Genomic DNA, 13,978 nt, shown 5'->3' on the forward strand with positions numbered 1-13,978 from the left:
TACTTAAGAGGGCCAAAGAGCTTTCAGGTTAAAACAGAAAACTCAATTACCCCATCATTAAATAAAGGCAATTTAGGATGACTTGTCTTGGGAAAGGCTACACATACTCTGATTTTTATAAGCTTGCAAAAAAAATTGACTCATGAAGCAACCAAAAGACAAATTAAAAACTCAGAGATTCAACAATGGCGTGCTAAAGGAAAAGAAAAAATTCTCAAGTTGTGAAAAGTCTCAGCCTATTAAAACTGCAACCAGAAAGTGGGTTAGGTAAAATCTGAGCTAAAATTGATCATCAGCAGAGAAATATTCTCAGAGAGTACAAATGAGTAAAGTAAGTCACAGAATTTTGCATACAATTCTTGCTTGTTACACAAATAAAATAAAAACTGAGAAGGAACAGCTTCAAAGCTGTTCTTCAAAACAGCTTCAACCAAAAAATAATCCTCCACAATATTGGGCATGAACTACAGGCCAGCACCCAAATCATGTGAACTTGACTGGCTCTTCCAAGCTTTAGTGAGGGAATGGGGGAAGCAGGGAATTGCAGAACATCGAGGGCTCTAGAAAACGGCACCTCTCAGGGAAAACAAAGAGAATTTTAACCAGAAAAGGAGTAAGAGATGAAAAAGAACAACCACAAACTTTATGGATGGCTGTTGCACAGAAGGAAAATGTAATGCTCTGTGGCCTGAGGAGCACAATGGCAGGAAATCTGCTGACAGTGAGGACAGGGAAGCACTAAAACACAGACTGGAACCTTCTGCCCCACTGCCCCTTTTAGCAATTAGGCAAACAGTGGCAGAGCTGGGGCAAGGAACAGACCTGAGCATGTCCTTCATCCTTGCCAGCCTTATAGCTCTAAAAAAAGCCAATTTTTGTGCTGCCAGGGGTTTTGGAGGTTTACCTGTTGGGGCTCTGAAAGGTCTCCAGCAAGTGCTGTTTGCCCCGTGGTTTCTCTCAGGTATTTCTCTCCTTGCCCATAAGCCAAGCTTTCAGAAACCTCAAACTTCCCTGGCAACACCTCCCTGCATTTTTATCTTATTCCTAACATGAGGAAAACCACTCTGCCAAAAGCCAGTGTCCACAAAGGCGACAGGGAAGCCCTGCAGAAATCAATTTTATTGGAACACACGAGAAGTTCTCCCTGCAGGAGCCCTGAGGCTTTTGGAACATTCGGGGTGTACGCAGCTCCCTTTATCCCAAGCCCAAGCCCCAGTGCCCTCCTCTATCAGTTTCTTGGGCCTCTCCCTGGGGGTTCCCCTGTCAGGGGGAAACCCTCCTGGATTGGTTCTGTGTCAGGAAAAGGAGACACACAGGACTTTTTTGGTCTTCAGCTTCTTGTTTATTGTTATCTTATCTAAAGTTTTGCACGCCGTCTATACCAGACCCTGCATGCTGGAAAAGCATTGCAAAAATGGCCAACAAGCTCTTGTTACAAGGTCTTTTGAGACTAAGATATCGAATTAAGAAAGGACACCTAGATTATTTTCCCTTTTAACCCAGTAACTGATCCCTCAAAGCCCACAATGCAGACTTTTCTGCCCAATTACAAGACATCACCCAAACCCATGAAGAGGAAGAAAGAAGAAGGTGAAGAACCACCTGCCTCCGCCCTAAAACCTCCATCTTGTTCCCATCTACAACATACTAAAAGTCCCAAAAACCTAAATTTCTCACCCAGGTAACATGCCGTACTGCTCTCTATAATCTATTTCTAGATTCTTTTCCACATTTTTGTGGACTCTAGTCTATCTCAAAGTCTTGGAAGCTTTCATGAATGAGGGTCAAAGTCAGTGCTTTTCTGGGGGTCAGGTCCCCTCAGAGCAGAGAGAGAAATATTCCCTGTGCCCTTGGTTCCCCACACTCCTCCTTTCCCCATTGGCTGTGGTCCTGGTGCCTTCCAAATCCCAAAGGATTATTTACCCCTTCACAGTAGGAGCATGTGACTGTATTTAACCCCTATGCTCAGCAAAGGGAACATTTTGCCCTGTGTGATTAATCAGGGAGAAATTACAACTTCCAGGTTTCTAAGAAGTTTGCTCTTTTTTTGAAGACTCAGAGTATTTTCATTGCACATCAACGTGTATTTTTTTTTAATGCAAAATGTGTTTTAATATAAACATCCAGATAGAAAATTTTGTTACAGTGAAAACAGATCTAAATGTTCAGATTTGTTTTACAAGACTGCAAAGCCAAACACTTGAGACCAGGCTTGAAAAACAGCATCTCTTGTCATACAATCAAAATATTGTACATAGAGAACACAGCTCGATGCTTCTCGAGTCCACCAGCATAACACCCAGTTTGTCAAACCTTCAGCATTAGAAATTTTTTCAAGCTGCACATGAAAAACACAAATTCACCCACTATGGTAAGTGCTTCCATCCTACAGACATTTTGCTGAGAGGCAAAAGTTGCCAAATGCCATGTTTTGGAGAGTGATATGAGAGTGCAAGGCAACCTAAAATATATATATAATATATAAATCATGCTTTCAACTTTAGCCAAGACTTAGAACAATTAAGCATATTTCTACAGGTATCTCCCTAAAATATTCCAACTTAGTTGTTCAGTATATACAGAACTTTATTTCCAGGTATTTCAAGACTGGAAAGTCTTTAAAATCATTCTGTATTTTCTACAGAGCCATTATAATTTAAAGATACAGCTATGTTTTAATAGTCAAGTCCTCTTAGTAAAAGGAATGAGAGATGCTTGCTTCAAGAGCAGGCCTTCATCACACGCATTTCAGCACACCCCTTTGGACCAGTCAGCAGCCAGACTGTAAGAGCCATGACTTCAGAAAGACAGGATGGTCTTGTGGATGATTTCGATGGACTCTCTGATCTCATCCTCCTTGATGACGAGGGGCGGGGCCAGGCGGATGATGTCGCCGTGCGTGGGCTTGGCCAGGAGCCCGTTGTCGCGGAGCCGCAGACACACCTTCCAGGCATCGTAGTCTGCAACGGGAGGGAGAACATCAGCAGCACACCGAGAACATTCCCAGCACAGCAGAAGAGGTGTCACACCTGCAGCACGCGGTGCTGCTTGCCAGCTGGCAGAGGGGGGATGCAGGGCGTTCACAAAGGGAGATGTCGCTCCGAGCAGCTCTCCGGGATCCGCACAGAGTGACGCTGCTCCGGAGCTGTCCTTTGCCTCAGCACACTGAGTTCTGCTCCTTCACAGCTCGCTGCTTGTGTGGCATTCAGACTTTAAAATAAATTTTTAAAGGGGAACCATGTGAGGAGGAGGTAAGGGAACACGTGGACAGGACTTCAGACAAAGTTACGTTTATGTAACCTGGGTTTCAGCGCGTCATTGTGGAAAATGACGCCACCTTCCTGCAGCACTGTATCCCTTGATATTCAGATTTCTGATATAATTCAATATTATTCTGATATAATTTATCCCTAGAAACTTGTTCTCCATCATTAATTTTTTTCTTCTTTGTACCCTCCTGCATCATTGTACTATCCTGTATCTTCTGAAAACAACTAATCCCAGCCCATGCTCCCATAATCTAGCAGGAAGTGATGTTCCAGATGTAAACAGTTTTATTCCAAGGAGGAGAGATAAAAGTACTTGTTGTGAGGCAGGTTCCCCATCAGGCTTGAATGTTATCAAATCATAAAAGCGTTCAAATAATTTAAAAACAATTATTTGGCTTTTCTTCATTCAAAACCCTATTTTTAATGGCACACAGTAACTTAAATCAATTTTTGGTGGGTACTATGGTACTATAGCCATAATCTGAACACGAACATCTCGTCTACATGCCCCTACCTACAATTTAAGTTGAAAAATACTTCTCCATGCTGTGTTTGTGCAGCTGATTTTATTTCCTCACCTTTGGTTTCCCGAATTACGATTGCATTTAAGAGCCCTTTTCCTCTTACAGCAGTTACAATATTAGATGGAGTCTTCATGAGCTCGCTTCTTAGCAGATTACCCATTATTTCCGCATTTTTTGCCAGATTTTCTTCTTCAATTACCTAAAGAGAAGTCAGATCTACAATCAGCTGAAAGGCACTGCATTTGTTTTATTTACCATGGGGAAGGAAGGATAATGACACTGAACCTGCTGATTCACAAAAGCCACAGTGTCCCTGCACGGGCTGCAAGTCCCAGCAGGTTGGTATTGAGCCTTTACTCATTCATGTCTACAAGAAACAATAATGTCTTTGAAATTTTATTCTAAATTAACTGCTCTTTGTTTGCTGTTATTTGCAAGTAAACAGTAAACCTCTGAAGGCTCTGAGGTTTGCTGTGTGACCTGCATCAATACAGTCAATTAAGCAACCACAAAATAATTGAATTGCACCACCTGGACAGGACATTGTAGTTTCTGTTTGAGATCCATATCTGTTCTCAAGCTCACAGAGCAGCAGCTTCTGCTGATCTAGTAAAATAAACCGATTTCAAAGTCTCTTCATGAAATTAATGAAGGTATTTGGCCAAATTTACATTATTTCCTTGAAACTTCCCCTAGATGAATCTTGACATTTAAGACATTAAGATTATAACACAGGAAGTGGGCCACATTTCCAATAAAAATTGTTTTATGATCTACAGATAACCACTACAAAATTTCCATTCTTATTTAAAGCTGGATTTCTACTTTTAGCATGAAAAATAATACCATTTATTTAAGCAAAGATCATGAGACCCTTTTAAATTTTGATTCCAGATATCTAACATGACACACAAACCTCCAGTGCTGTCATTGCCACACGGCAAGCTAATGGATTTCCTCCATACGTGGATCCATGTTCACCAGGTTTAATGGTCAGCATGATTTCATCATCACACAGCACTGCTGAGACCTAAAATGGGAAGGACAGCAAATTCACATATTTAGAACAGGAAACTTTGATATATCTAAAGCAAACCTTCCCTCAGAGCTCAGGAAATTTTCAGCCTATGGTGATAAATTATATTTACGTTCCCTGCTCTGTATACAGAATAGCAGATCTGACAATCCCATAATTAATCCCTTAAATACACTCAGCTACAGTGGTAACACAACTTTCAATAACAGCTGAAGGGAATTTCTCCAAACTGAATATTATTTCAAGAGTTTAAGCTTCAATACTTGGTTTAACAACTCAGAAATCCTGTCAGTTGGCCAAAATAGTTCAAGGCATTGTAATTTCCAGCCTAATCAGCAGGAATTTAAGTCACTCCAAGAGGATAAAATCAGCCATGCAGGCATTCCAGACAAATGAAATAATGCCAGCTGTTCAGCTATAAAGGTAGTATTTGGTATTCCATTATTTTATTATGTCTCTCTCAAGTTGGACTGTCTGGTCATAAATCACAGTCTTGCAAACAACGATTTCCAAGTACAACAAACATCAGATTTATTGTTCTTCCAACTGGCAGATTTTCAGTGTTGATGACTAAGGAAAAAAAAGATTACTCAACAAATGTTTGAGTAATTTTATGTTACTTTAAATTATCGGTATTTCTTTAATACTCACAGGGTATAAGCCACCAGAAAGGGCCTTTCCAAGAAGAATTATATCAGGTCTCACATTTTCATGGTCAACAGCCAGCATTTTCCCTGTTCTGGCTAAACCAGTCTGTATTTCATCAGCAATAAACAGAACCTTTAAAGAGAAGAAAAATCCAAGCAGAACAGGGAATTACTTTCACTGTCATTCCTAACACAATTCTAATACAATTTTTGGAGGTATCACAGCAATAATGAAGATAACTTCATTAATAATACATCAGTGTCTTCCTTTGAAGATATGAAAATAATTGTGAGGAGCATTTACAAATTAGGAATCCGAATTCTATTGGAACAGAGACCCCTGATTTTTAAATCAGAGATCACTGATAACCATTTTCCTCAGTGTTTTATTCTGTGACCCACTATTGTTACTGATTCTTGGTAGCAGTTATGCACATCAGCAACAAAGGTCTTGGATAGCCATGGTAATTGGAAACTTATAATGTGGAAAAGAAATTAGAAGTTAAATTAATCTAAAATAAATCCAGTTGAAGAATAACAATTAGAAACTTAAATCAGTGACAATATTAAGAAATAGTGAAAAATCTGCACTGCTAAGAAGTACGTTTTAATGAGATATTACCAGGAAACACAGGAGGTATCCCTGCATTATTCCACAGAAAGAAAAGGGAATTATTAAACACCTTGCATAGAAGGGTGACCTTTACAGGTTACACCAGTAAACACAGTGTGCAGTGTTAAGTGTTAATTTTACACTGAATTCTCACGTTGTGTTTTGTGCAGAGGTCCCTCACTCCTGTGAGATAGCCTTTGTCAGGAACAATCACACCTGCTTCCCCTTGAATTGGTTCCACCATGAAAGCTGCCACGTTGGGGTCTTGAAGGGCCCGCTGCAACATTTGACACAGGGAGAGGAGAGACAAAAAGAAAAAGCTTTTACTCAGGTCAAATACAGAAAATACATGTAGCAGAACCTGATTCTAGCCCTGGTGCTCTTCCTCAAAGGGTGAGAACAGCATTCCTGTCAGGCAGCTCTCCCTGAGTGCCACTTCAGTTCCAATGCTGCGTCACCATTGGCAGTGTGAAATCAACTGCAGTGCTGGCTTGGGAAGGTACAAACCTTGCAAACTGCAAACCCAGTTTTAAACTGCAAAGCACTTTATCAAATCAGTTCATAAATCACCTCAGAAATACCTTCAGTTTCATATTACCCCATACAATACAAACAATTGCTAAACTCTTCCCTTAAACAAAAAAAAAAGGAATTGAGCCCCTCCAGAACAATTTTACCTTAAAGCGAAGTTCACAGGTGCATTCCTGCACTATCAAGTTCAAAAAGGTTTAAATAGAAGTTCATGAGGCACAAGAGATCTAATGATTCCCAGCAGGAATTTAGTACAGCTTTTCTCAGCTTTGCCCCATGAGCAGAATGAATTCAGCTCTAATAAAGGCATTAAATACTTGCAGGACTTTCACCATGGGCAGCCTGATGTAGGTTCAGACCTGAACAAGCTTTTCCACACTGCAGCTGTGGCCCACTGAGAGATCTTTGTGTCCCCTAACTCAAGTCCAAGGAGAAAAGCAGCTCTGTCCTATAATCCCTCAATCTCCAAAGCCCACTCACTTGTATGAAGCTGACCCAACAGGTACAGAGGTTTTTACTCACAGAAATGGTACCTAATCAAGGTCACCCCTCCTCACCTGCTTGACAGGATTAACCTCAGAAAACACAGGGAAATACTGGGAATCACTGGCATTTCAGGAGCTTGTGAAAGTGAAGCAGCAGCCTGGCATGGTTTTAAGGATGCTGTGGAACTGGTAGTAAATATTTACAACTGCAGTGAATTCTAGTCATAGAATCACAGGATGGTTTGGGTGGGGAGGGATCTTAAAGCTCATCCCATCCCACTTCTTGCCATGGGCAGGGACATTTCAACTAGATCAGGTGGCTGAGAAATCAAACAGATCATGTAGTTTTCCTTTCACATCCTAAAGCATAACTGAAAACCAAAACCAAAGCAGAATTTTCCCACATTTCCTATGCATAATTACAACACATTCCTTATATATATCTACTTACTTAATGTCAAACCACATGTTTCAAAGTATAAACTTCTGATTTTCCTTGCTATTTACCAAAGAGACATTGTAAAATTACTTCATACAAAAGAGCAAAAAATTGTCAAATACCTCAAGAGCTGGTAGATCATTGTATGGGATCACTTCAAATCCTGGCATGAAGGGTCCAAAGCCATCATAGCTGGATGGGTCAGTAGAACTGGAGATGGCAGACATTGTCCTGCCCCAGAAGTTGCCAGCTGGAAAAAAAAAAAAAAAAATAAAAGAGGGAAAAGAGGGAAATTGTTTCAAAACTGACCAAGAGCCAGAACACTTTAAAGGACATCACACTTTCCACTTGATGATGTATTTTAAGAGTTATTTAATAAGCTATTAGCATCTCCCTCCTAATTGTTAGCATTTTGCATTGATGCCATAAATACACTCTATTGCTATATCAAAAACCAAAATAAAATTATAATCTAAGACCTGACAACTATACAAAATAACTCCCTTCAGTTTTGTTAGTAGTCTGGAAAATTGAAAATAACTGTGATAACATTTTTTATTGATAATGTTCAGTTTTAATGCAATTATTACTTATAAAATGTAGGGGGGAAGATAAACACCATTCATAATTTACATCCTAAAAATAAAGCTGTCTGTAAGCCCAAATCAGAAAACATAATTCTGTGCATTTCAAAGTTACAGAAGAACCTATTTACATATCTAAAAATACTGTGATTTACACTATTTTATTTTGAAACATCAGTTAAAATGTCCAGGAGTCAACATGTCCATTACCAAGACAATCATATCCTCATTTTAATACTCAGTTAAAACAAGAGACTCTGACTAATCAATAATGAGGTGCTAATAAGACTAAAGAAGATTAAGGGTTCAGTGCCTTCACAGCTCACTGTCCAGCACAGAGGCTGTGTCAAGTTCTTTGAACTGATGTTCAAAGTAATTTCTTAGCTAACCAAAAGAGCTTTTTTTCTGCAAAAATGGGGAGCACATCCCCTTTGTCAAAATGAGAAAACACTTACTAAAAGTTCTCTGAAGTGCAAAATTAAAATATAGAGAAAAAATTAGAAAAAATTGTTCAAAGAATTCCCAGAAGAAATGAAAAGAAATTTTAAAAACATATTCATTTCCAGAAACCAAAAAGCAAAATTCAAGTGTGCATTGCAATTTATAAATGCTGCCTAATCACACTTATGGCTTTTATATGTACCAAAAGTTAAAAATAGTGCTTGCAGCTACAAAAAAAGGTCAGTCATTATTTAAATAATAAACTTTATTCTGGAAAGTTTTCTAAAATACAGAACCATTAAACAAAATTAGTATTGACAAAATTGCTTTATCTGTAACCAAAGAATACTAAATATAAGACTTTTTTTTAATTGTATGTGGTTTTTAATATTTTTTTTCTGCAAAAAGATCAGAAGTCTCTTCAGGGCCTGGTAACTTCTCCCTGTTACAAAGCCAAGCAGAGCAGGCAGGTAAAGGGAGGAAATATCCCACCAGGGAATCAGGGTTCATTATTTACTTTAGCAATGTTGCTTTTACTTTCATTATATGATCAAGGCTCCAGTATGGCTCTACTGGGTTAATGCCAGTTTCTGGAAGACCTGGAAAATGCAGGATAAAAGTCCTGGTGGGTGAAGCCAAGAGGGAAGCTCAACCCTGTTGTGCAATCTGTGAGAGGCGTGACACCAATCTGAAGAAATAACCCACAAAAAAGTTTTGTAGGAACAACAACTCAGGAATAAAAAGTACTGGACTTTAAGTGATTAAAAGAGCATGGAGGACTGAATGTTCTTTCTTTCCCTGTGACCTCAGGCTGCCTCCCAGTAACCCAGTGTTCAGATCCTCAAGTCCTCAACTCATAACACACACTTAACATACCTGCAAAAATTATTTTAGCTTTGTATTTTGGAATTCCTTTCACAGTGTAGGCCCATTTCCGTGCCAGTTTACAGGCAGTTTCTCCAGCTTCCACTCCTGAAACATAAAGCAGTAACATTATCACTCTTGCACATCAAACAGGCCATCTGTGCAGCAGAAAATGTTATACAGCCGTTGAATCTCAGAGACGAGAACTAAAATGGAAACAAAATATTTTCTTTACCTGTGTTCATTGGAAGAACTTTGTTGTAATTGAACATTTTGGTGACCAGCTCCTCATATTCCCCAAGGACATCGTTGTAGAATGCTCTGGATGTCAGGGTCAGTTTTTCAGACTGGGTTTTCAGAGCATCCACAATCTTTGGGTGACAGTGGCCTTGGTTGACTGCACTGTAAGCACTCAGAAAGTCAAAATACTTCCTACCTTCAACATCCCACAGGTAAACACCTGGGAAAACATACCTGTGGTCAGTACACAAAATAAAAGAAGACACAAGACCAAAAAAGGCTCCTCAAACATAATTAAAGACCAGAATAAATTTAAATTAAGTGATAATATATGAACAGCCCTCAAGGACTTAGAGTTCCAATGCACCATTTCCTGCTCACATTAATGTTAAACCTCTCCACACAAGGTAACAGAAGAAGTTGAGTTGCTTAAAATTTTTCTTGCTGAGTTATTTTAGAAATTATCAACCCTCCAAATCATTTTAGAGACATCACAATTTTTTCAGGTGCCTTTATGTATAATGATCCAGCTCTCTAATCAACAATTTGCTGACTTTGTTTCATCAATGATTTCAATCCCACCCAGAAAAAACCCCAACAAAGATTCAGAAATCAATAGGTCAAAATCATTCTGCTGCGTTCTCATTCACCTCCACAGACACACAACACCTACAACTTCCAGGAAAAAAACCTAAATAAAATACCTTTTCCTCTTTCCAGAGCAACAGGCAGTGGGTGATAGTTGTGAGCACCATATTTGGCCTCACGTTCAAAGATTAAATCCGAAGAGAGAGGCCTCTGAATGGTTTTTTTGGGAGCAACTGAGGTAGCAGAGCTCAGGGAGGAATGAAGACCTCGGCAGAGAACAGCAAGGTGCTGGGAGCGGGTTAGCTTGGAAAGCATGATGGACTTCAGGAATTCCGATACAGGTCTGGAGGGGAAAAAAAGAAAGAAAGTTAATAATTAGCACTAAGAACACTTCACAAGAAATGTCTGACACGATTGACGTGGTTTTACTGCCAGGATTACAGGTTCCTCAACTATTTTGCAATTGTGCCAAGAAAGCTTATATGAAGTATAAATTAACATAAATTAACATAAGTGGGATTAACATCGAACAAGTAATTTTTCTATTCTCTATACTTACAGAAACAGAAAACTAAACTGTGTGACTCAGCAAGTCTATTAACTAGTTACATAATTTTTCCTGTAAGTGTTCTTTTTTCACTACGCCTTAAATTCTGATTTACTAATATAAACTACAGTAAGAAAGTTAAGTTCATCAAATATCTTGATCTATTGAAATGCCCATTTTCTACCAGATTGTCATTAGACAAATCATGTCACAAACTTCCATGATATTGGCTATCCCTGGAAGCGTCTAAGGCCAGGTTGGATGGGGACAGTGGAAGGTGTCCCTGCCCACGGCAGGGGGTGGCACTGGATGAGCTTGAAGGTCCTTTTCAACCCAGACCATTCTGGAATTCTGTGATCAAAAAACAGATGTAAAATTAGGAATATATCAGATATTCATGATCACTATTCATGATCTGTATTCTCCCAGCTATTTCTCCTGAATACATAACCTTGTAGTTTCACCATTTATGGATAATCTGAGGGTTGGATCTCATGAGGAAATTGCACTTTGATTTCTTCTCTGTGCCTGCACCTCAGTCGATATAAAGATACTTCCCAGAGAGGAGGACGTGAGCTGGCACCTGAAAAGCTGTTTGAGGAAGCTCTTCCCACAGCAGGGAACAGCAGAGAGCCGGGAGTTCCCAAAGCTCAGGTTTCTGGTCTCACAGAACATCACACTGACAAACTGGCAAAAGGTTAAATCCCCAGAGGAGGATCACAGATCACAACAAATGCTCTGCTTATCAAATGCAGCCTCCCTGTAACACACTCCACAGCAGAGTGAAGAGCTGAGCACCTGGACACTGCTGCACCACCTAACAGAGGCAGACTGCAAAACCCACCCTAAATACCAACAGCAGGATGCAAGGATGGCTTACACAAGGGTGCTGTTATTTCAGGCTGCCTGCAGAAGACAGAAGCAGTAAATCATGGATTTACCCCTAATTTATTTTGGAAAAAATCCACACCCTGAATGTGCTGCCTTGAACAGAGAGGCATTTCGTTCAGCAGACTCCCCAGGTATTACATTTCTGCTCCTCACTTCTGACCAAAGCCAAAAGACTTTTCTCCATCTACCAAAATCCAAATGTTTAGGAAGTCAGTATTCTCCATTCCAGGAAGAGATGAATGCTGCACAACTCTGGGCATGTTACCAGCTGTTAAAGATTAGCCCTTTGTGGTAATACTTTTCAAGATTATTATTCAAGGATTTTGCAAAGAAAAAGACAAATACTTCTTTGTGCAAAAAAAGTTTTGCTGACTCAAAATTTCAACTTGCTCAACCCCTAAAATGTAATTGTTCTGTGACATCCTGGCCCCTGGCACACCTCCATGGCAGAGCAGCAAATCCTATCACAAGGCTCTAGATTTTGGAGATTTTCCAGACATTCCTGAAATGAAAGGTACAAAGAAGTTCAACTCTTATCTGCCCTGCATCAGAGGTACCTCTCTGCATGAAGGATCACAGATCCCCAGTTTGAGGTTCTTGCTTTACTTCTTGCATATTGGAAAATATCCATCAGATTTTTCTAAAAAATTCTTTTTCCTCCATGATGGGAATTGCCCTGCAAACTGTGCTAGTGAGGCCATATCACTTTAGCCAAGTGTGGAAGATTACATGGAGAAGAGCTGAGTAAAGCTGAGAATTACAGATGAATCTGGAGTTAAAAGGAGGGAGAAAATTTGGGGTTGATGATCAGCAGGACAAGGTGAACAGAAATTTCAGGAAAGAGGAGGGGCATAATAAGGAGAAAAACCCAAGCAAACAGAACGAAATAAAATCAAACTCATTACCAAGTGTGAGAAATATGATTGTGCACTAGAGCAGGCAGTAAAGGAATCAGAAGCCAGGAAATTAAACCAACAGGAAGAGGTCTTGCATCAGAATAGAAAACCACTCAAAACACAGCTGTAAAACAGCTGAACAGCTTTGCTCAGCTATTGAGCAAGATTATCCAGACAGGAGCCTGCAGACTGCACAGGTAAATTGAATGGCTGTATGAACCTGACACTGAAAAACACCCCAAGCTAAAGGCGGGGGGGTGTTGTCAAACACATGAAAACACTCAGGTTCACTTGATAGAGCAGAGCGCAATCGGTGCCTCACTGCAGCCTCTACCAGCTGAGTTAAAGGAGTGAACGCTCAAGGGGACAGGCAAGGGGGACATCAGTGTGGACATGCCAAGCTACCTGTGCAGAGCAGCACCGCAGCAGGAACGGCTCAGGACCTAGGCTGGCAGACAAGAACTGCAGAGTCACTGAGGCTGGAAAAGACCTCTGAGATCATCGAGTCCAATCTGTGCCAAATCCCCGCCTTGTCCCCAGCCCAGAGCACTCAGGGCCACATCCAGCCCTTCCTTGGACACCTCCAGGGATGGGGATCCCACGACCTCTCTGAGCAGCCTCTTCCAATGTCTAATCATCTTTCCAGGGAAGAGTTTTCTCCTGATATCCAACCTGAACCTCCTCTGGCACAGCTTGAGCCCGCTTCCTCTCGTCCTGTCACTCGTCCCCTGGGAAAAGAGCCCGATCCCTACCTGACTATAGTTCCCTTTCAGCGAGTCAGAAAGTATGAAGTCCCCTCTGGGCCTTCTTTTCTCCAACAAAAAAAAAAGAAAAAAAAAAAAATAAAGGAAAAGCAATAAACCCAGCGCTGAAATTTCAGATCCCGCTGGCCATCTCCCCTCCACGACCACGGTCAGAGACAGCGCCGAGGCGGGGACGTGGCATCGCGGGGCTGACACAGGCACAGAGGAGGGGAGGGACTGTCAGTGACAGCGCTCCCAGGGCCTTGCCGACGGGGGCGGTTGCGGCGGGACAGAAGCGGGGCCCGGTGGCGCGGAGAGGGGCAGAAATGGCCCGCGAGGGCCGGACGGGCCGTACCTGGTGCTGCGGGAGGAGCCGGAGCGCCGCAGGTGCCGGAGGTGCCGGAGCTGCTGCCGGTGCCGCGGCTCGCGGGAAGAGGCGGATGCGGCCGCGGGCCACTGCCGGCGCCCCCGCCCCGCCCCGCCCGCCTGACGTCACGGACACAGCGCCCTCCGATTGGCTGTCGGGGCTGATTGGCAGCCAACGCCCCCGCGCTGCGGCACCTCCCCTTGTGGCGGGGGCTCCCCATTGGCGGGCGGGCGCGTGCCAGGGCCCCACCCACTCGCGGCTCCCAGGGGCGGT

The 13,978-nt window shown here is 41.6% G+C and overlaps 1 protein-coding gene across 2 annotated transcripts; it reads right to left on the reverse strand.

The window, feature by feature from the left end:
* Positions 1 to 2,063: 2,063 nt before the first annotated feature.
* OAT (ornithine aminotransferase) lies at positions 2,064 to 13,769 on the reverse strand. 2 transcript variants are annotated; one of them, XM_085582938.1, is made up of 11 exons: positions 13,694 to 13,769; positions 13,348 to 13,402; positions 10,378 to 10,604; positions 9,669 to 9,893; positions 9,446 to 9,541; positions 7,667 to 7,794; positions 6,244 to 6,366; positions 5,481 to 5,609; positions 4,710 to 4,823; positions 3,848 to 3,992; positions 2,064 to 2,960 (listed from the first exon to the last, which is right to left on the reverse strand). In XM_085582938.1, exons 3-11 carry the CDS (start codon positions 10,574 to 10,576, stop codon positions 2,800 to 2,802), a joined length of 1,320 nt encoding a protein of 439 aa, XP_085439064.1. In that variant the 5' UTR covers positions 10,577 to 10,604; positions 13,348 to 13,402; positions 13,694 to 13,769; the 3' UTR covers positions 2,064 to 2,799. The 2 variants fall into 2 exon arrangements, with proteins under 2 accessions (XP_085439064.1, XP_085439063.1); XM_085582937.1 differs by lacking the exon at positions 13,348 to 13,402.
* Between the last annotated feature and the right edge of the window lie 209 nt (positions 13,770 to 13,978).

The sequence above is a fragment of the Lonchura striata genome, chromosome 6, assembly GCF_050655825.1.
Source record: "Lonchura striata isolate lonStrDom1 chromosome 6, ASM5065582v1, whole genome shotgun sequence".
Classification (NCBI taxonomy): domain Eukaryota; kingdom Metazoa; phylum Chordata; class Aves; order Passeriformes; family Estrildidae; genus Lonchura; species Lonchura striata.